Source organism: Nansenia antarctica (assembly GCF_963989245.1).
Source record: "Nansenia antarctica genome assembly, chromosome: 12".
Classification (NCBI taxonomy): domain Eukaryota; kingdom Metazoa; phylum Chordata; class Actinopteri; order Argentiniformes; family Microstomatidae; genus Nansenia; species Nansenia antarctica.
The window spans coordinates 28,983,344-29,003,406 of record NC_137682.1 but is presented as its reverse complement, the minus strand read 5'-3'; the positions used below and the strand labels follow the sequence as shown (position 1 = coordinate 29,003,406).

The 20,063-nt window shown below is 42.7% G+C and overlaps 1 protein-coding gene across 1 annotated transcript in view; it reads left to right on the top strand.

The window, feature by feature from the left end:
- Positions 1–1,872: 1,872 nt before the first annotated feature.
- Positions 1,873–20,063, top strand: part of cep295 (centrosomal protein 295) — a 31,434-nt gene continuing 13,243 nt past the window's right edge. The window contains exons 1-14 of the mRNA XM_080543691.1: positions 1,873–2,094; positions 2,527–2,727; positions 2,914–3,038; positions 3,176–3,269; positions 3,649–3,762; positions 7,582–7,722; positions 9,165–9,348; positions 9,585–9,734; positions 9,847–10,056; positions 10,218–10,318; positions 10,776–10,985; positions 14,826–14,960; positions 15,216–15,390; positions 16,539–16,727. Of these exons, the coding sequence (XP_080399817.1) occupies positions 1,996–2,094; positions 2,527–2,727; positions 2,914–3,038; positions 3,176–3,269; positions 3,649–3,762; positions 7,582–7,722; positions 9,165–9,348; positions 9,585–9,734; positions 9,847–10,056; positions 10,218–10,318; positions 10,776–10,985; positions 14,826–14,960; positions 15,216–15,390; positions 16,539–16,727 (2,128 nt within the window). The 5' untranslated portion in view covers positions 1,873–1,995. The remainder of the gene's footprint in view (positions 2,095–2,526; positions 2,728–2,913; positions 3,039–3,175; positions 3,270–3,648; positions 3,763–7,581; positions 7,723–9,164; positions 9,349–9,584; positions 9,735–9,846; positions 10,057–10,217; positions 10,319–10,775; positions 10,986–14,825; positions 14,961–15,215; positions 15,391–16,538; positions 16,728–20,063) is intronic.

The following is a 20,063-nucleotide window of genomic DNA, read 5'->3' as shown; positions in this document are numbered from 1 at the left end:
CTGAAACACAAACATGTACTTAGACCTATGACTGAAACACAAACATGTACTTAGACCTATGACTGAAACACAACACATGTACTTAGACCTGTGACTGAAACACAAACATGTACTTAGACCTATGACTGAAACACAAACATGTACTTAGACCTATGACTGAAACACAACACATGTACTTAGACCTGTGACTGAAACACAAACATGTACTTAGACCTATGACTGAAACACAAACATGTACTTAGACCTATGACTGAAACACAACACATGTACTTAGACCTATGACTGAAACACAAACATGTACTTAGACCTATGACTGAAACACAACACATGTACTTAGACCTATGACTGAAACACAAACATGTACTTACTTAGACCTATGACTGAAACACAAACATGTACTTAGACCTATGACTGAAACACAAACATGTACTTGGACCTATGACTGAAACACAACACATGTACTTAGACCTATGACTGAAACACAAACATGTACTTAGACCTATGACTTACACAAACATGTACTTAGACCTATGACTTACACAACACATGTACTTAGACCTATGACTGAAACACAAACATGTACTTAGACCTATGACTGAAACACAAACATGTACTTAGACCTATGACTGAAACACAAACAACTTAGACCTATGACTGAAACACAACACATGTACTTAGACCTATGACTGAAACACAAACATGTACTTAGACCTATGACTGAAACACAACACATGTACTTAGACCTATGCCTGAAACACAACACATGTACTTAGACCTATGACTGAAACACAAACATGTACTTAGACCTATGACTGAAACACAAACATGTACTTAGACCTATGACTGAAACACAAACATGTACTTAGACCTATGACTGAAACACAAACATGTACTTAGACCTATGACTGAAACACAACACATGTACTTAGACCTATGCCTGAAACACAACACATGTACTTAGACCTATGACTGAAACACAAACATGTACTTAGACCTATGACTGAAACACAAACATGTACTTCAAAACCAGCTGCTAGCTAGCTAACACTGCCAGACAACAAGGTAAAACAACAAAGCAAAGTAACCAAGAAGCCAGTAGCATTGTGCTACACAACTCAACTAAAGAGCGTCAAGACAAGGTCATTTCCATGAACAAGACAAGACGAGTTCATTTCCATGAACAGCTACACAAATATACTGCAAAGAACTAATGGAGAACATGAAGCTAGTTAGCTCAGTACCTTTCGGAATGCAGCTGCGTCTCGCTGTCTTGTTCGTGTCCGTAGATCCGCAGTGTAGAAATCCCACCTGACCTGCGCTCTGCTGCCACCTAGTGTAGCAGATCAAACATATATTGTGTAAAAAGAGCAGGTTAAACATTTTTTTAAGGACGATAAAAAGTCAGATATATAGTAGCAATTATAGTTTATAGATTTATTACATTTTACGTGTAATTAATGGGATAAAATCCACATTTGTTTCCACATCTAGAATATCTTTTCCTGATTCGTCGGCGGGCCGTTTAAAATATAAGAATCAGGATATGACGCCAAACGACGAGTTCAGAGCTTCTCGTTGGCAGGGACATTAATGGCCGTTGGCTGATAAACAACAGAAACACCAACTGAAGATCTGGAAGATGATTTTACTTCGTTTTAGGAACTTTCGGAACTTCCGTTGCTGTGTTTGTTTTCGCTGAATAAATGAATGAATGAATGAATGCATCTTGAGGTTCGCCTTCCTGCAACAGCAAAAAAAAGTGCAAGTACTATCAAACGTTGTAGATATGATGTTATGCTCTTGAAATCCAACTGCATTCACTAGCTGGCTGCACCACCTGCCTTCGCTTTGTTTGGGAAACACTAGAGGTAATGGTTATATACAAAGATGAAGAAACACTAGAGGTAATGGTTCTATACAAAGATGAAGAAACACTAGAGGTAATGGTTATATACAAAGATGAAGAAACACTAGAGGTAAAGGTTCTATACAAAGATGAAGAGAAAAGTGGCCAGATTGCGGTTAAGTCCAAATGAAGAGGCTCAACTCATACGAGAGGAACATGAGAGGAGAAGAAAGCTGCGAATACAACAGGTGGGGTAACCCAACGTTGTCTCCAACCAGCAGGATATGAATGCTGGTGTCTGATATACATTTGATAATTTAATTTAATAATCATTTTGCCATTTAGCAGATGCTTTTAATCCAAAGCGATTTACAATTATGAATTACAGGGACATTCCCCCTGGAGTAACTGAGGGCTAAGTGCCTTACTCAAGGGCACACTAGTAGTGGTGTGGTTTCAGGTGGGATTTGAACTCACAACCTTCCGATCACAAGTCCAACTCACTATCCACTAGACCACCACTACCCCTTTACTATTAGTTCACAATTTCCACAGGAATTGTCGCTGTCTAGGTCATATTACTCTGATAAATGAGTTTGCCATGATCGTTGTGTGTCGCACATTGCAATGTCGCTATCAGTCACAGTTGTTGTTCGTTGCCTTCCTCCTGTCCCTGGCAGGTCCGTGAACAGGAGCGGTACATCGCGCTGCAGATCCGCCAGGACGTCCAGCAGAGACGGGAACGTGAGCTTCACAACCTGGCCGAAGAGTTAAAAGACGAATGGGAGAGACAGCAAAGGGAGAAGGTGGAGACTCTGCAGAAGTTATACCAGGAGAGCCTACGTGTACTAGGAGAGGGACACAGAAATGCAAAAGAAAATGTAGGAATTCTTTCAAAATTACATTTTCCTTTAGATTGACCTAAATGTTACTAGCAAAAAATGTCCCCACCCAATTCCTCAAGTCAAAAAATACTTTTTTTTATATAAACATATTCTGTTCTACCACTGTTCTGTCGTGTTGTATGAGAGGCTTTTTATGTCTTCATTGTATTTTGCTTTCCACAGGAGCCTGACAGGGAGGCATTGGCACAGAGAAACGAGGCGAACCATGTTCGAGCAGCAGAGCGATATCGAGGCGCCCTGAAAGAGCTGAAATCACAGAGACAGAAAGAGCAAGAAGAACAAAACCGGTGAGCTCAATGAAAGAATTGTATTCACTTCGATCTAAGAGTGATGTTTACTGGTTGGCCTCAGAGAAACTTAGTAAGTGATCATGGGCTTCCATTTCTGTAGCTAAATCTCTAATATTCTTGTTCCCTTTCTAAAGTTTGATCCAGGCTAAGAGTAAAGCCATACAAGTGGAGAAGGAGAGAGCGGCAAAAGTGGCCAGTCTCCCACCCCCTCCACCCAACCCAATCGAAGTATGTGGAAAATGTAGCATTACTTTTAGTTCTTATTGTCTCCCACAATGAAATCAGAGAGGGGACTATGATTCGGTTTCTGTGTGTTCATATGTCACAAAGTCCTGTTCATTCTTATGTCACACTCTTGTCTCTGACACAACTGGATTTTTTTTTTAACAACGCCCCTCAGCTGTGACTTTATTCATGATAAAGCACTGCCTCTCGTGCCTTATTAATTAAATATAGAACTGTTCATTCCACCCAACATCCTACAAACATAACTTGATAGTTTTCTGTAAGTACACAACAGTATGCTTGGGGGCTATCAAAACTATATCAGAAATATTTTTCATTATCTGTTGGTCTGAAAGGTAATTTTTTGTTTTCCATTCAATAGAATATTGTGTCCAAGAAGTTACCAGCAGTGAAGAAATCGGATGTGGGTGCCTTCTCTGTGACTCACTATCACATGCCTGAGACCGCTGTGGACAGGGAGGTGAACACAACGCAGGTAATTTTTCTATACAGTGGGGTGCAAAAATTTGGACACCCCTAGTCAAAACGTTTTTTACAATTAATATCTAAGTGAAAAAAAGCAAACCTAACCTTTAAATGGTACAAAGTTAAACATGACACATTTTATCACATTTTAAACTTTATTTAGTTTATTTTTTACTTTTTACAGTTTCAAAATAATGAAACAAGGAAAAAGGCTGTGTGCAAAAGTTTGGGAACCCTGTCAGCTAGTACTACTTTGTAACTCCTCCATGGGAAACTATAACAGCTTGCAAACGCTTCCTCTAGTCAGCTAAGAGTCTTTCACAGTGGTGCAAACTTGTCACCTTTAGGTGAAATTCGCAGTTTTTACCTCAAAATAGGTGACCTACGTGAATCATGCAGATCTGCAAAAAAAATATTTGGGGAGGGGGGGGGGGGGTCTACATTAGGGCTGCCACAAACGATTATTTTCGTAGTCGACTAGTCACCGATTATTTTAACGATTAGTCGACTAATCGGATCATAAATTACAGCTTATCGCACAATTACTCAATCGCTCTTATTTAGCTATCATCTTCTAAATCAGCTTCTAAATTTAGCTTGAAGTTGTTAGGCATGTGCTAACTAAAAATAAAGACAATTAAAATGATTGTTCACTCAAAAATAGATATTTTAATGAACTTTGCAGATTTATTTCTGGCATCACTTGCATGTAATGTAATGTAAAGAGTAGTAGAGAGTGCAAACTGCTGAGTAAAATGAGGTAGGCTAGGCACTAGGCAACCAAAAGAATACAAAAACAAAAATAAATACTTGTACAGAGTACAAAAGTTTTGCTTTGCTTCACTCATCTCTGGCATCAAACATACATTTTAAATGTATTGAATAGTGCTGCAAAATAAAATGAGGTAGGCACTAAGGCAACTAAAAAAGAGCAATTATCCACAAAAAGAAATGTTTGTAGAGAAAAGGTTTGGTCTCAATCAAATAACATAACAAAGAAAAGTGCAGGAGACTGGGCAAAGAAATTGTTTCTCTCCTGTGTGGACTATTCATTCATAGCGAGGAAAGTCAGCATTTCCACATGTTCTGGAGAGAGGCTTGCTCTCTTTTGAGAGCAGATGTTCCCTGCTGCAGAGAAGATCCTCTCGGATGGGGTGGAGGTTGCAGGGATGCACAGAAAAGATGTTGCCATCTTAGATTAGCTTAGTTTAGATTATCTTAGCTTAGATTAGCCCCTAATCAATCCTGAACATGCTGGTTAAGGATATGAGACCCTTGTTAACCAGCATGTTCAGGATTGATCCAGTCAGGACGGTGGCTTGCTGGGGTGTACACGTTGGCATCTTGACAAGATAACTATCCATAGTAGAACGCGCCTTCTTAGCACTGTAACGTTAAGACAACATTTTTAGCTATTTGATAAGTATCGCTTTGATGACAACGTTACAGCACATAACGTAAAATAATGTAAGAAGGCTTTTAACGTAACAATATCGTTAGCCAATAACAAGCTAACTAGCTTACCGAGACGAGCCATCGTCTTCCTCGTCATCTGCCACAACGTGCTTCCTTTTTAGATGCTCGCGCATCATAGACGTGCTGCCATGATAAGCGAGTTCAGCTTTGCAAATTGTACATTTTACATTGTTTTTTTCAACGTTGTGGTTGAAATGCTCCCACACTTTAGAGGTACGAGGACGGGAAGACATTTCTCTGTTTGTGTTTCCGGGGACGTCACGTGTGCCCCGGATGACCGACACTGCGCATGTACATCAGACACTGGGAGACGCTAGCCAGTGGCAGCTTCAGGGAAGAAAAACAAATGCTTATCTTATTTCAGCTCCAAAAAAACATGCGACGACGTTGATTACCAAATATGTCGGCGACGATTTTGGTAATCGACGTCGTCGCGGCTAGTCGACTAATCGTGGCAGCCCTAGTCTACATCTCATCTCATCCAAGTCACATGATGCCCAAGCTAACATCTTCCTGTCTGCTAAACTCTGCTGCAGTTGAAATAAAAGGTCTTAAAAAGTTCTTAAGATGGAAGTAGAAACATAAGAAGTAATCAAATAAAATAACATAGAAGTTATGTCTATGTTGCGATAACTTCTCAACAGGAATTTACAGGGTTCGTTCAAACTATCGTAATTCTTGAACTATATGTGCAATCGAAAAAAATCCAACAGTTTCTGAAAGCACAGAAGTTGCACTCTCTAGCCATTTAGGGTTATTACGGTAGTTCACCAAAAAAAAAAAAGCACTGACCTCAAAGTGTCATGGAGTGATTTGAAGAGAAGCAGTATTTTAGCGGTGTTTTATACTTTAGTGAGTTTCTGTACATATATGTTTGTGATTGTGAAATGTCACAAAGACCATCTAGGCTAGGGTAACCAATCCACCTAAAAGTTTCATCGAGGACGACGATGTAAGTGACGAAGGACTGATTTCTTCTTCTGAACCAGGGTATGGAGGTTAGTTCTAGCGAATTTACCTGATAAAACAAAAAACATCGACATGCTAGAAACACATAACTACACATAATTAGATGATCATTATAAGTATTTAGTGATTGTTAAACTGTTGTTTATTATATCGAGTGGGTACTTTACAACTTCAAGTTTCGTGTTATGAAAAAAACGAGTCAGCGAGTGGTTTGCCCTAGGCTGCGTTCGTAAATTCGCTCTGGAAATCTGATCAACAGTCATGGAATGCCTCTTGTCCAATCAAATTACTTGGTCCCTTTATGACGTTGAGCCCAGTGCGCAGAGCGAATTTACGAACGCTGCCCGAGACTGTCTCGCGTCCCCCTTTACCTCGCTTTTAACCTGCGGCTACACTGCTTCTATAACATCAGGATCAGACACAGGGCGAGACTTTCAAAATATTTTTTTTAATGGCTTCTGTGTGCTTTAGACTTGCGTAGAATCGATTTTATTTTTATTTAAAAAGTCAGACCGGAAAATGTATTATTGTCGCCAGACCCACTGCGTGGGAATATGACGCGTGCAGATGAGAGACAACATATAAAACAAAACTTATCGCACACTTATTGCTCGTGTGACATTGGTTAAGCTGCGCCCAAAACCCCGATATTTTGCCACGTGAAATGATAAGACAAGAGGCCTCGATACGATAATCGCCGTAGGAGGCGATTCGACTGTAGGCATGTGAAGTTAGAATTTCTTCAAACTTGCAGTGGTAGCAACGGTATGTGTGGTTTAGTAAATATAGTGTGTGTGTGTGTGTGTGTGTGTGGACCTCCTGTGAGAGGTGTGTGTGTGCCATATCTCAGTATGTAGGCTATGCAGTGTAAGTGAGTGTGAGTAAGTGTGTGAGTTTATTCTGTTATTTATGCTATTATATCTAATGTGTTGAGAAGCAATGGAAATGAATCAAGAAATTGATAGAGTAGGCTAACTTACATTATCATTGTTCTATATGCAACAGAACAGATCACCCAGCATTGCTAATGAAAATAATCAACGAATGTGAGTCTAATACCAATACTTGCTCAATAGGTCTTAAAATCTATTAAAAGTGGTCTTATAAAGGTCTTAAATGTAACTTGTTGAAACCTGCAGGAACCCGCATAATTATTTTGAGAACAGGTTGCTTACATTAATTATGAGGGTGTTAAGGTCAGGGCCATCGCTACTTACACGTGCATCATTGTTAGACCACTGTTAATGATAGAGCTAACCATCTACGGGCAAAAAAAAGTGTCACCTTTTTGGACCATCGCCAGTTTGCACCCCTGCTTTCAATTCTACACTGTATAGAGGTTTTTATCTGATGTATTTTGGTCTATCCTCTGTTGACCGATCAGCTTAACGCACAGGATGTGGCAGAGGAAGAGGCACAGCGTCTGCAGGAGTTGGGGAAGGAGGAGGAGAGGGATAGACAGGAGCAGCTGGAGAAGGCGCGCCTCAGGGGCAACCATGCTCTGAGGAGGGAACAACTCACCCAGGTAATGTGCTGTCGCACAGGTACAGCCAGACACATAGTATGCTAGTGCACAATATCTATAAGACTGTTGGTCTTGGTTTGACATGATAGAAACCAATCTTTTAGGGATGGGACGAAATATCGTATGGCGATATATCGCGATACAAAAACGTGACGATACGCATCGTGTTGCAGAAAAATGGATCGCGAAATAAACTGTGTTTTATTTTCCATTAGCTACACTTCTTGGGGAGGCGTCCGTAATAAAGAGGAATTACCCAACCTGAATCTGGCGAGTGGCAAGCCCATAGGCTCGTTGGTAACGTTAGTCCGCCAGTAGTCTCGCATAGCCAGACCTATCTCAACACTTAGGTTCGCGCTGTGCCAGCGCTGGAGAATAATACAAGATTTTGCATGAGTGTGCGCACGCGACGCGACTCGAGAGAGTTTTTGCCGGGTGAGATGTCTGCAGATGGAAAGTAACAAAGTTGAAACGTTAGCAAATACAATTAAAAATAACGGAGAAAGTTGTTTAAAATTGGTCGTTATTATTGTGACTAGAAAGTGTCTGATTTTTTTTCCATGGTGTAAAAGAACTAGCAATAAGAACTAGCAAGCTAGCTAGCTCAGAGGTGATGAGATGAGCTAGTCTGCTTGCACACTTGCCAGCTAAAGAGCTAACTGGATGCACTTTATTATTTTACTTAAAGTAGATATACAATCTTTCTTATTATGCTAGAATTGGGATTTATGGTAATACCATAATGGCATATTTACAGTACATGGACAGTGGATTGAAGCATTGGAAATGTCTGTTTTTTATAGTTGCCCACAGCAATCCAATATTCAATTATAATTATGTTATAAATTGATATGGATCAATTTATGGATCAATTTATACCCCAATTTATACCTCTTATTAGATTAGAAATACTCTGGTTCTGTTTGCCTTTTGGTTGACAGCAAAAGAGGGAGAGAGGAGGATAGAGAGGGAGAGAAGGAGAGAGAGCAGGATGGTGTCGGCACACCAGAGAGAGAGAGAGCAAGAACCAGGTGAGAAAGTGGACAGATAGTCAAGACCACATAAGTAAGTAGCCTTGAGAACCAATGGTTCAGGAGCCTATCTCCTACACCCCCTGGACATGACGCTGGCCTCCGTCCCAAGGCAGCAAACCTTGGGGAAACACTGATCTTGTTTTATTTATGATTTCGTATCGTGACTGTATCGTATCGTGAACCCCTGTATCGAGAGGTGCATCGTATTGTGAGTTGAGTGTATCGTCCCATCCCTACAATCTTTGGTTAAAAAGAGCAGCAAATATGGTTAAGCTATGTGTTAAACTGTTCCATCTTAAAAGCAGTCAATTTTCAATACACATTTATAGAAAATACAGGTATATGACACATTACCATTTTATGAATGCTGCCATGTTAGTAACCATGGTGTTGTTGTTGCTGTGTTAGGACCGAGAGCGCCTCCTGGTGGAGCTAGAGCACATGCAGCAGACAGACCTGCTGAGGCGCAGGCAGGTGGTGGCTCAGATGCCTGCTCAGATCTTCCAGCCGCTCTACAAAAGGCAGGAGATGAGGGAGGACTGGCAGAGAGACATGGAGTTCGCCTTCGAGGACATGTACACAGGAGAGAGGAGTAAGGAGGGGGGTGGGCTTCCAAATCAGGATGCAACCAGGACAGCGTTTTTATTCCAACATGTTTATTACCTCAGGACCTGATATGAGTAGAATAGAGTATTTGTTGCTGTCATTGATGGAAGTTGATGTTGACGTCATGAGTGTGTAGTGAGTATCCAGTTATTTGTCATGAAGGCATATTAAAAGTAAAAGTAATGGTGGCTAACATGTTTTGTTGTACTCCTATGACTGCAGGGGTGAAAGGGGACTTGGTATTGCAGCTGGTCCCTGAGCCACTACCAGCCCTGTCCATGACCACAGGTAGCCAGGACGAGGAGCTGGACTTGACCTTGGAGGAGGTCACACCTGAGGAACAACATCATGATCTAACTGCCCAAACACAAGGTGAAGAGCTGAAGACTCTGATGTTGGAACTATGGAGCTGCTGAATAAATTGTTTAGCTAGTGTGTGTATGAAACTAATTCCTGAGACTAAACGATTTGGTGTCTGTTCTAGTAGAGCCACCCCAGCCTCTAGGGGGAGCTCCCAGACAGGCTTTGAGGAGACTGCTGAACCGAATTAGGACCCAAAGGGACCAGTGGAATACTCAGGGTGTGCATAACGGTGCATCAGATAGCCAGGCTGCAGAACGAGACATTACCACAGACGGTATGACCATAGAGACAGGCTCCCTGATCAGCCAAGAGAGGGATCCACCCCCCCAAGGTCAGTGATTACTTGAGTCTGTTACTGTTACGGTTACTGTTGAGTCTGTTAATTGATTGAATGCTACATGTTGAAGACAGAAGAACCATAACTGTATCTGAATAAATGTCAGATTTAAACAAATCCTCCCTAAAAATCTTTTATTTTCATCATCTGTTCAGCTTTGAGCACAACAGAGGAATCCATAGTGGCTGGGACCCTGCTCCCCCCAGATGAGCAAGCCAAGAAGATCTCTGCATCTGAATCAGAGCGAACGAGAAGGGTGTGTCTTACTATCTGTATGTTTATAGACACATATCCAGTGCTGCTTTAAAGTATGTGAACCCCTTGTGCAATTATAGAATTTTTTTGTTTTTACCATAAAATCTGTATTTAATCAGAACCACACTTTTTTTTTAATCTGACATAACAGGTTAGTTTTCCTACTAAATGCATGATTCCCTCTAACCAACATATGGAATTGGTAAACATAAACCTGTTATGTCAGATTAAAAAAATAAAAAAAAAAACTGATTAAATAAAGATTTCATGGTAAAACCAAAAAATATATATAATTGCACAAGGGGTTCACATACTTTCAAGCATAACTGTATAACTTGACTGCACTGTGTCTTAGGGTAAGGACATATGTTAAATGTGGTGTAGTGTGTTGAGTGTTTCAATGTGCTTTGCCTTACTTGTGTGTTGACTTTTAGAACTGTTGTTGCCATGTTGTCCAGGAGAATCAGCTGGAGAGGGAGAAGCAGGAGCAGATAGCTCTGCTAGAGGAGCTGGAGGAGCAGAAGCACAAGCTGGAGCTGTTGTTTCAGGATGCCCAGGAGGAGAGAGAGCTGTTGCAGGCTGCTGTAAACCAGGATACTGCAAGGACACAGGAAGTACCGGCCCAGGACCAGGAACTGACATCTGTGACCCCTCCTTTAGTCCCTGAGGTGTGTGTGTGGGGGGTGGAGGGCAATTAACAGTACTTGGGTATCTTTGTTAACCTTTTTTTCTTTTCTTTTTTTGAGTGTGGCAGTCCCACTCATTTTTTATTTTATTAAAGGCATGACTTTTATTTAAAAACCTGTCCATAACCATGTATGGTTTCCCATTGCATACCATTCCTATGAAAAGGTTTTAATGCATGTTCCTATGCAACACTTACTGTAGGTCCTCTCCATACAGCCAACATCTTCAGTCCATGAGGATGAACACTCCAGAAGAATTAGAGAATTCCAGCAGCATCTGCTGGAACAGAACAGGTGTGGTTAAAGTGATTTCTCCATGTTGAACAGCCGCCTGCATAAGTAATGATACTGAAGAATTTGTTTCGTAATTTGGGTCTGTATTCCAAAACTTTAGATTTAAAATTCAACAATTACTATGAGGTCAAAGTACATATTGTCAGCTTTTATTTAAGGGTATTTTTCTACCTGTTGGTTGCACTTAAACAAGTGAGTTGGAAATAATTATTTAATTTTTTAGTTGCCTAATAATTCTGCACACCTCAGGTTTGAGGTTCAATCATATTTTGGATTGACTCAGATCATAGTATTTGTCCAAAAATAAAATTAATCCTGAGGAATACAATTTGCCTAATAATTGTGCACTCAGTGTATGTTGATGTGTGTCTCTAGAGCAGTGGTCTTCAACCGGGGGTCCGCGACCCCTAGGGGGTCCGCAGAAGTACTGCAGGGGGTCCGCCAATTTCTGTCATAATAATTGACAACTTTCACCAAAATAATCAGTGAGAATTAAAAAATATAACAAAAATGATATTGAGTAAGGTACAAGCATTAATAGGCAATAATAAGCTACTTTTGACAAAAACAATTTACTAAATAAATGATGCCCATGATTCTAGAGTAGGGCTGGGACGACGAATCGACTACGTCAATACGTCGACTTGCGTAATGTGCGTCGGTGCGTCGTAAATAAACAACATGGCTGCGACCAGTGCAAACATGGAGGAGGCAGAGCAGCTAAAAGACTTCGCCCACGATCGTCCAAAGTGTGGGAGTACTTTACAAAAAAAGAAAACAATGTGGTAGTCTGTTAACTGTGCAGAAATTAAATGGCCTATCACAGCAGTACATCTGCAATGAACGAGCACCTCAAGCGAAAGCATCCTGGAGCTCTTTGTGAAGACAGCCGCAAGATAGCACCGTAAGTCACCGTTGTATTTCTGTTCACTTTTCCGGCCGTGTACGAGTGAAAAATGGATAGCTACTAGCTAATGTTACACAAGCAATGTAGCTCACCACAGTTTGTATGTCTTGTCTTCTGGTGTTAGTAACGTTAGCTATGTAGCTGGCTAGCTACGGTAGCCTATTGTCATTGTGGTGCTCGCACCTACTGTACGTTATCTAGCTCGTAGCTCGCATGCTACGTTAGCATCAATTTAGCTAATCATAACATAGCAGCGAGAGTAACGTTAGCTAGCTATGTAGCTACTAGCTAGCTATGTGTTGTGGTGATGGACAGACTTCTAAATGGCCATGTTGGCATTCAAGTTGGCTAAACATAGCAGTGAGGTGGAAATTAAGGGGCCTACACATGATAAGAATTTAGTTTAAAAATGTTTTATCGAACAGTAAAAAAATATATCGTTAGACTAATCGATAAATTAGTCGTTCGACTAATCGAAAAAAGAATCGCTAGATTAATCGTTAGAAAAATAGTCGTTTGGGACAGCCCTATTCTAGAGTCTAACATAACGTCAGCTGGAGAGAAAAAAACACACCTGTCTAGCAAGCTAGGTGTTGGCTAAAACGCTGCAGTTCGGTCTTCATTGCAAAATTAACGTTAATTAATAACTAGCATAACGTTACTAATTTAGTTACTAGTTTGATAATAACAAACCCGCCTCTTTGCTTCTCTATGCGCCGCTATAGGAGAGGAACACAACGCGCTCCTTTACCATTCCGAGGTCAGATGGCTTTCCTGTGGATCAGTATTGGTGCGCGTCTTTGAATTACGCACAGCTATCCTCGAGATTCTGGTTGGCCAAAACCGTGCGGAGCTGGCTCCGCATTTCAATGCGCCCTCGCCTGATGTGAAATGCGCAATTGTTGATCACTTGGAGGCACTCGAAAGTCAATTTGAGAAGTACTTTTCTGAGACTGAGTCTTGGAGAAAGCGCAAGACATGGATACGGTTATCATTCAAAGACAATGCATCCGACGGCTCAAACCTGACAGCCGCTGAGGAAGATCAGCTGACCGATCTAACCACAGACAGTACACACAAGAATGTGTACGAGTCACAGCCTCTCACCAAGTTCTGGATCCATTGCCAGAAATACTTCCCCCAACTGACAGCAAAGGCCATGGTGAGCCTCTTGCCTTTTGCAACAACTTATCTTTGTGAAAGAGGATTCTCCTCCCTCACCTACCTGAAGAGCAAATACAGTTTCAGACTGCAGCCTGAGGATGACATGATGCTCTGCCTGACAACCTCCACCCAGGAGGTAGGCATACCTTGCTTCCTGAAGCTAAAAGTTTCATTGTTGAAAAATAATAATAATAGAAAATATAAGCCTCATCAAGAACAACAACAACAACAACAAAAATAATAATAATAATAATAATAACCAATCATAATTATGCATGAACGTTTTATCAATCATAAACACATATAGGCTAATAACCCAGTATATAAATAGGTTAATATGGTGAAATAAAAGGTGAAGGAAGTAAATATAAAAGTTATTATAGGCTTTAAAATGTGAGACATTTAAAAATATATATTACATGTGGGGGTCCCTGTTCTGTTTGTCTCTCATCCAAGGGGTCCTTGGGTTGAAAAAGGTTGAAGACCCCTGCTCTAGAGTATTCATGTATAGTCATGGACAGAAATATTGGCACTTCTGTCAGATAATGCACCACTTCTCCCAGAAAATTGTTGCAATTACAAATGCTTTGGTATTCACATGTTTATTTCTTTTGTTTACATTGCAACAACACAAAAAAAGCAGAGATAAAAATCTGGTATCATTCCACACAGAACTCCACAAATGGACAGGACAAAATAATTATGAATACCAAAGCATTTGTAATTGCAACAATTTTCTCGGAGAAGTGCAGGGGTGCCAATATAATAATATTTGTCCATGACTGTATGTGTTTGATGTTTTGATTGTTCATGTGGTTTATTGTACTATTCTTCTGTGTCATAGACTTCATGAACAGTCAGTTGAGCAGGCTAGAAGACGTCTGGAAGAATACCAACGTGCGCTGAGAAGCCGCTACCCGGGCATGAACACAGCAGTGGGTCTTCCTCCTGGTACTAGAGGCCCCCTTCATCCTCTACCATCTGGCACTGAGGTGGTGAGGCCCCTGGCATCCCCTCTAAAACCTACCACTGGCCCTGTCATGCCACTATATAGAGGGCTCCCAGTGTCACTTAACGTCAATGCTCAATCTCCAACCCCTCTGGTTACCCAAGAGTCCTCCATCTTGGCCCAACCTCCCTTCCTTCATTGCTCTGGACCTTATAGCCAGCAGATAGACTCTACGACCTCAGCAATGCAAAGAGAACCTGCTGTGGAAAGCTCCAGAGACCAAAGACCAGATGCTACAGCTTTGCTGGTGGGAGATATATTTGAAAGAGTCCTAGAGCACCCATCTGAGAGGCTGCCACCCCTCTCTACCTCGCTGGACCCCCTGCCATACAGACTACACCCTACCTATCGCCCTGGTCCCCATATCCCACTCCCATCAAGCACTGACCACATTCAAAATATTAGGCCAAACCAGTCAAATGTGTCTGGGCCTCTGTCTGGTGGGGAGGAGATGGATAGGCAGCAGAGGGAGCTGCAGGAGTCCCAGCAGAGGGAGCAGGGCCAGAGTGAGGCCTTACTACAGGAGCAGAGGGGACAGAGGAGCAGGCAGAAAGAGGCCCTGCAAGCACTGATCACTCCACTGGTGAGGAAATGATGCCAAACCTCATCACTTCTTCTTCTATTGGCTTCAAGTTCATGTTTTTGCTGCTCTGACTGTTGCTTTGGAGGTATTTCCATTGCACAAAGAAATATCTTGAGGAAACATAGAATGTTAATAACCCAACACATACTAGAAGCAAGGGAGATACTGTAAGATAATTGTGTCAATTAAGTTGTTTTTAAGACATGCAAATCCTACCTGACTGATTTTTGTTCCTCCCTCTGTTGGACCTCCAAGCCTGATCCAGAAGCTGTTGATTGGATCCCAGGGTCAGAAGACATGGGGTTGGGGCCTGACCGCCTCAAACTGATGTCAACCCTTCTGAGAGCCATAGAGGAGTCCAACACCTCTTCCTCTGGAGAGGCTAACCAGAGCCTGAGCAACACACTCCACCTCCAGCCACTCTCCAGTGGTAAGTAAGACTGTCTATTGAAACCTTTTAGTTTATTCTAATTTCATCAGTGTTTTGGACATGGTAGACAGTGTTTCCTCCAGGAATTTTGACATTATTGGCGGTCAGGCCAGTCCTCGTGCGCTCTGCGTGCGATTTTTTTCCGCATGCACGCGCATGAAACGCGCACGCACGCTCAAAACAACGACGTAATTTCACCAAAAACTAGAGGGAGCGTGGCAAAAATAATAAAAATAAATAGCGGTTAAACCATTAAAGCCGAGCGGCGATGTTTTATATAGCAGGTGATCAAATACCAAGATATCCTGAAAATGGTCGGGCCGACAATCGTAAATGTTGTATGTGTTCAATATTTACGACCAAAAGTCCTTATGTGTGTGGGCAACTCCGCACTCCCAACAACTCCCGACTAGGGTTGCCAGATGGACTCAGGTTTTTTGGGTGGAATTCATGTCTGTCTCAGATCAAAAATCTGTTAAGATTTTGAAAATCCTTATGTGTGTACCGGGGCTTTATTGGACTGAATCAATTAGTGGCGGAGAAAATTCATTCGTGGCGGCCCACCACGAATCAATGCATATAGAGGAAACACTGGTAGAACTAATAGGGTATTGGCCTGTGTTTTATCTTGAACATGTGTCTGAGAAAATAAATATAGTTATATATAAGTGTCCAACGTCATAAAAATAGGGCTGGCTGTGGCGCAGGAGGTAGAGTCGCTGTCTAATGATCACAAGGTTGGCAGATCAGCGGTTCGAGCCCTGGCTGGCCACATGTCGAAGTGTCATTGGGCAAGACACTGAACCCCAAAATTGCTCCCAGTGAGCGGGCCAGCGCCGTGCATGGCAGCTTGCCGCCATTAGTTGTGAATGTGTGTGTGAATGGGTGAATGAGAGGTCGTTTGGAGCAGCAAAAAAGGCGCTATATAAGTGCAGTCCATTTACCATATATTTTTTTGTTTGTTTTCTTCCCTTTCTCTAGGACTGTTTGTGGCACTTATTCTCATTCTAAGTCTTGTTAAGCGATGACTGATTCACTTATTTTAAACTTATTTTACTTTTTAATTGTGGGTTTCTCTGGATAAGACTGTCTGCCAAATTACTAAAATGTAAATGTACAAATCGAAATTCTTTCCTCGTATTCTACAGACTCTGCTTCCCAGACTGAACTCTGGAGCAGACCTGCCCCTCACCCACCATCGCATACCCAACCCCGGGCTCCCAAACCCCCTGTGGCCCGCGCCAGGCTGGGGGTCTTGGAGATGATGATGACGGAGCAGCACGAGCTCAGCGCCATCCAGGAAGTAGAGACGCCCATCAATATCAGCCTGGTCACAGGTCAGCCATACCTACAAGGGGTGCCTTCACCTCACACAGATCTCATGCAGCCATGTCCTGTTCATCAGGGTAAAATACTATACAGATGATGCTCCAAAGTGCTTTACTACCAGGGGATCAAATCCTCATCTGATGGGAACGCCACAAACCTAGTGGTCACTCGTTATACTTTCTACAGTATACGTAACCGTCATCTAGTTATCGATATGCTTTGGATCTAGCTGTTAATTAATTTCTCAAATCCTTACCATTTGAGTCAACTTCGAAAGCAGTACTCAAGTTTCTCACACTACCTATCTCCTATGCTTTTTTGGATAGGCTACATCAAGCTGGTTCTCCTGTTGTTTTGGAACCTGTTCTTAAGCAGGTTTACAAATAAAATCTGGTATCAGCAGGTTATTTAGAAGACCTGCAGACAGGTTCCTTTTAATACATGCATATAACAGGTTCCTGTTATACCTGCAAATAACACGTTTTTGTTTTACTTGTACCCAAGCAGATTTACAAATAAAACAATGTAGCAACTGATAACGTCCCGTCAAAATGTTTAGACGCACACCCTTGTGTGCTGTTTACAGGGGTGCAAACCTTTCTGCTAAATTAGTGAGGGGGGGAGGTCTACGTCTATGTCTCATCCAAGTCACACGATGCGCTACTTGTATGCGCATCATTGTCAGACCACCGTTAGTGCTAGCGCTATCCCGCTCCCCCATCAACCAAAATGTTTTCCACGCATTGATAATTGAAACATTCAAGCATTGAAACATTGATTTAAAAAAATGTCGCCTTTTTGGGCCATCACTGGTTTGCACCCCTGTGTTTAAATCTGTGCCCTGCATCTGTCTAACCTACCTATGGCAACATCTTAAGGAATGCATCTAATGGCCTTATTCTGCATCTGTCTAACCTACCTATGGCAACATCTTAAGGAATGCATCCAGTGTTTCCTCCAGGATTTTTCACATTAGTGGCGGAGCGGTAATTTTTCGCGTGCACAAGCGTGCACGTGCATAAAACGTGCACTGGCACTCAAAACAAAGACGTAATTTCACCAAAAACTAGAGGGTGGCAACATTTTTTTTATTTTTATAGCGGTTAAGTCATTAAAGCCGAGCAGGTGATTTTATATAGAAGGTGATCAAATACCAATATATCCTACAGCTGCAGCGGAACATGCGGAACACGCATGACACACACACACAGAAAGATCATCAGCTCATTGAATATGAAGTACACGAGAGATAATCAGCTCATCGAATATGAAGTACACATGATTTTATATAGAAGGTGATCAAATACCAATATATCTTACAGCTGCAGCGGAACATGCGGAACACGCATGACACACACACAGAAAGATCATCAGCTCATTGAATATGAAGTACACGAGAGATAATCAGCTCATCGAATATGAAGTACACACGAGTACACAAGTACACAAGAGTAGAGTACACACGGAGGACGCCGTGAACATGGCTCTGCACTACGCGCTAGAACACCTAGACACTGCAGGCAACTACGCCAGGATCCTGTTCGTGGACTTCAGCTCGGCCTTCAACACGATCCTCCCACACATCCTGGAGCACCAGCTATCCCTGCTGCAGGTGCCGGACTCCACCTGCAGGTGGATCACGGACTTCCTGACTGACAGGTCTCAGCGGGTGAAGCTGGGGAAGAGCATTTCCAGCTCCAGGTCCACCAGCACGGGCTCCCCGCAGGGCTGCGTCCTGTCTCCAGCACTGTTCTCCCTATACACCAACAGCTGTGTCTCCCGCCACCCCTCGGTCAAGCTCCTGAAGTTTGCAGACGACACCACCCTGGTGGGCCTCATCTCCAGGGGGGACGAATCTGCCTACAGGGGTGAGATCGAGGGGCTGCAGAGCTGGTGCAGTTTTAACAATCTGGAGCTCAATGCTCTAAAAACAGTGGAGATGGTGGTGGACTTCTGAAGGAATGCAGCCCTGCCCCCTCCCATCACGCTAGGAGGTACCCCGGTGGCCTCCGTGGAGTCATGCCGCTTTCTAGGCATGACCATCTCCCGGGACCTTAACTCTTTGACTGCCAGCCATGTTCAGAGCGGAGAGCTCCACACTGCCAGACTTTTGGGGCATTTTCGCTGAACTTTGAAGACCCACCAAATATTGACTTTTCGGACTACATAAACATTGAACGTATCTATCAAAACTTTAGACTCTCTTCTTTCATCAGAAAAAGAAAGCTTGTTTCTAGCCTCTTTGAGTGTTTAGAAATTGGCCGTAGAACATAGGGTGGTTTCAGCAAAAACACCTGATTTTGACCAATAAACAGAGAAAACGAGCTTTTTCTGCAGATCTTTTTTTTTTTTCACTTTTTCTGTATCATCCGACTCTGAACTGTTTGAAGAGTCGCGCGATGGCCGCGATGCTCCGCAATGCTCCGCGCCGCGTTTGGCACATACCCTGATCCGTTTCGCCATTACTACAACCCACAGCAAGCCACTTCCTTATCCAGGCTTTTATCGAACTACTGCCCCCATCTGGGACCGAAATACATTACACCCAAGTCTGAAATTCACTCGCTAGGTGTAGAACATGTCAATAACGCGATCCCCGCGAAAAAAAAAAAAAAAACAGTCAACGTTACTATTCTATAAGACGCCAATTGGCGTCTTTGGCAGTCAATGAGTTAAGTGGGAGCGGAACACCGAGGCCCTCACGAAGAAGGCCCAGAAGAGGATGTTCTTCCTCCGGCAGCTGAGGAAATTCAGGGTGCCGAGGTCCATGATGGTCCAGTTCTACACGGCCATCATAGAGTCCATCCTCACCCACTCCATCATCACCTGGTTCCCTGCTGCAATGACCAAGGACAAGGCCAAGTTGCAGCGGGTGATACGTTCAGCAGAGAGGGTGATCGACTGTCCCTTGCCATCCCTCAACTCCCTGCACGACACCAGGGCTCTGAGGAGGGCAAGGAAGATCTTGGCCGACCCCTCCCACCCCGGCCACGGCCTCCTCACCCTGCTTCCATCTGGGAGAAGGTTGCGGCTGCCTAAGACAGTAAAGGCCCGCCACAGGCTCAGTTTCTTCCCCTCAGCCGCCAGGCTGATAAATGACTCTGGCTTCCCCCTCCCCCCCGCCTCCAAGTCTGCCCAGGATTGAGATTGAGATTGAGATAACGTTTATTGCCACTATGCATTACACATATAGGAATTTGCTTCGTCACCACAGCGTTTATACTTTTTTCACGTCAAAAAACAGGACAACACAACAACAACAACACAGGACAGACAACAGTGCATTGGATAGTGCGGTATAAAGTAAAGTGCAGTGCAGAGTTTTTACAGTGAGGACTGAACAT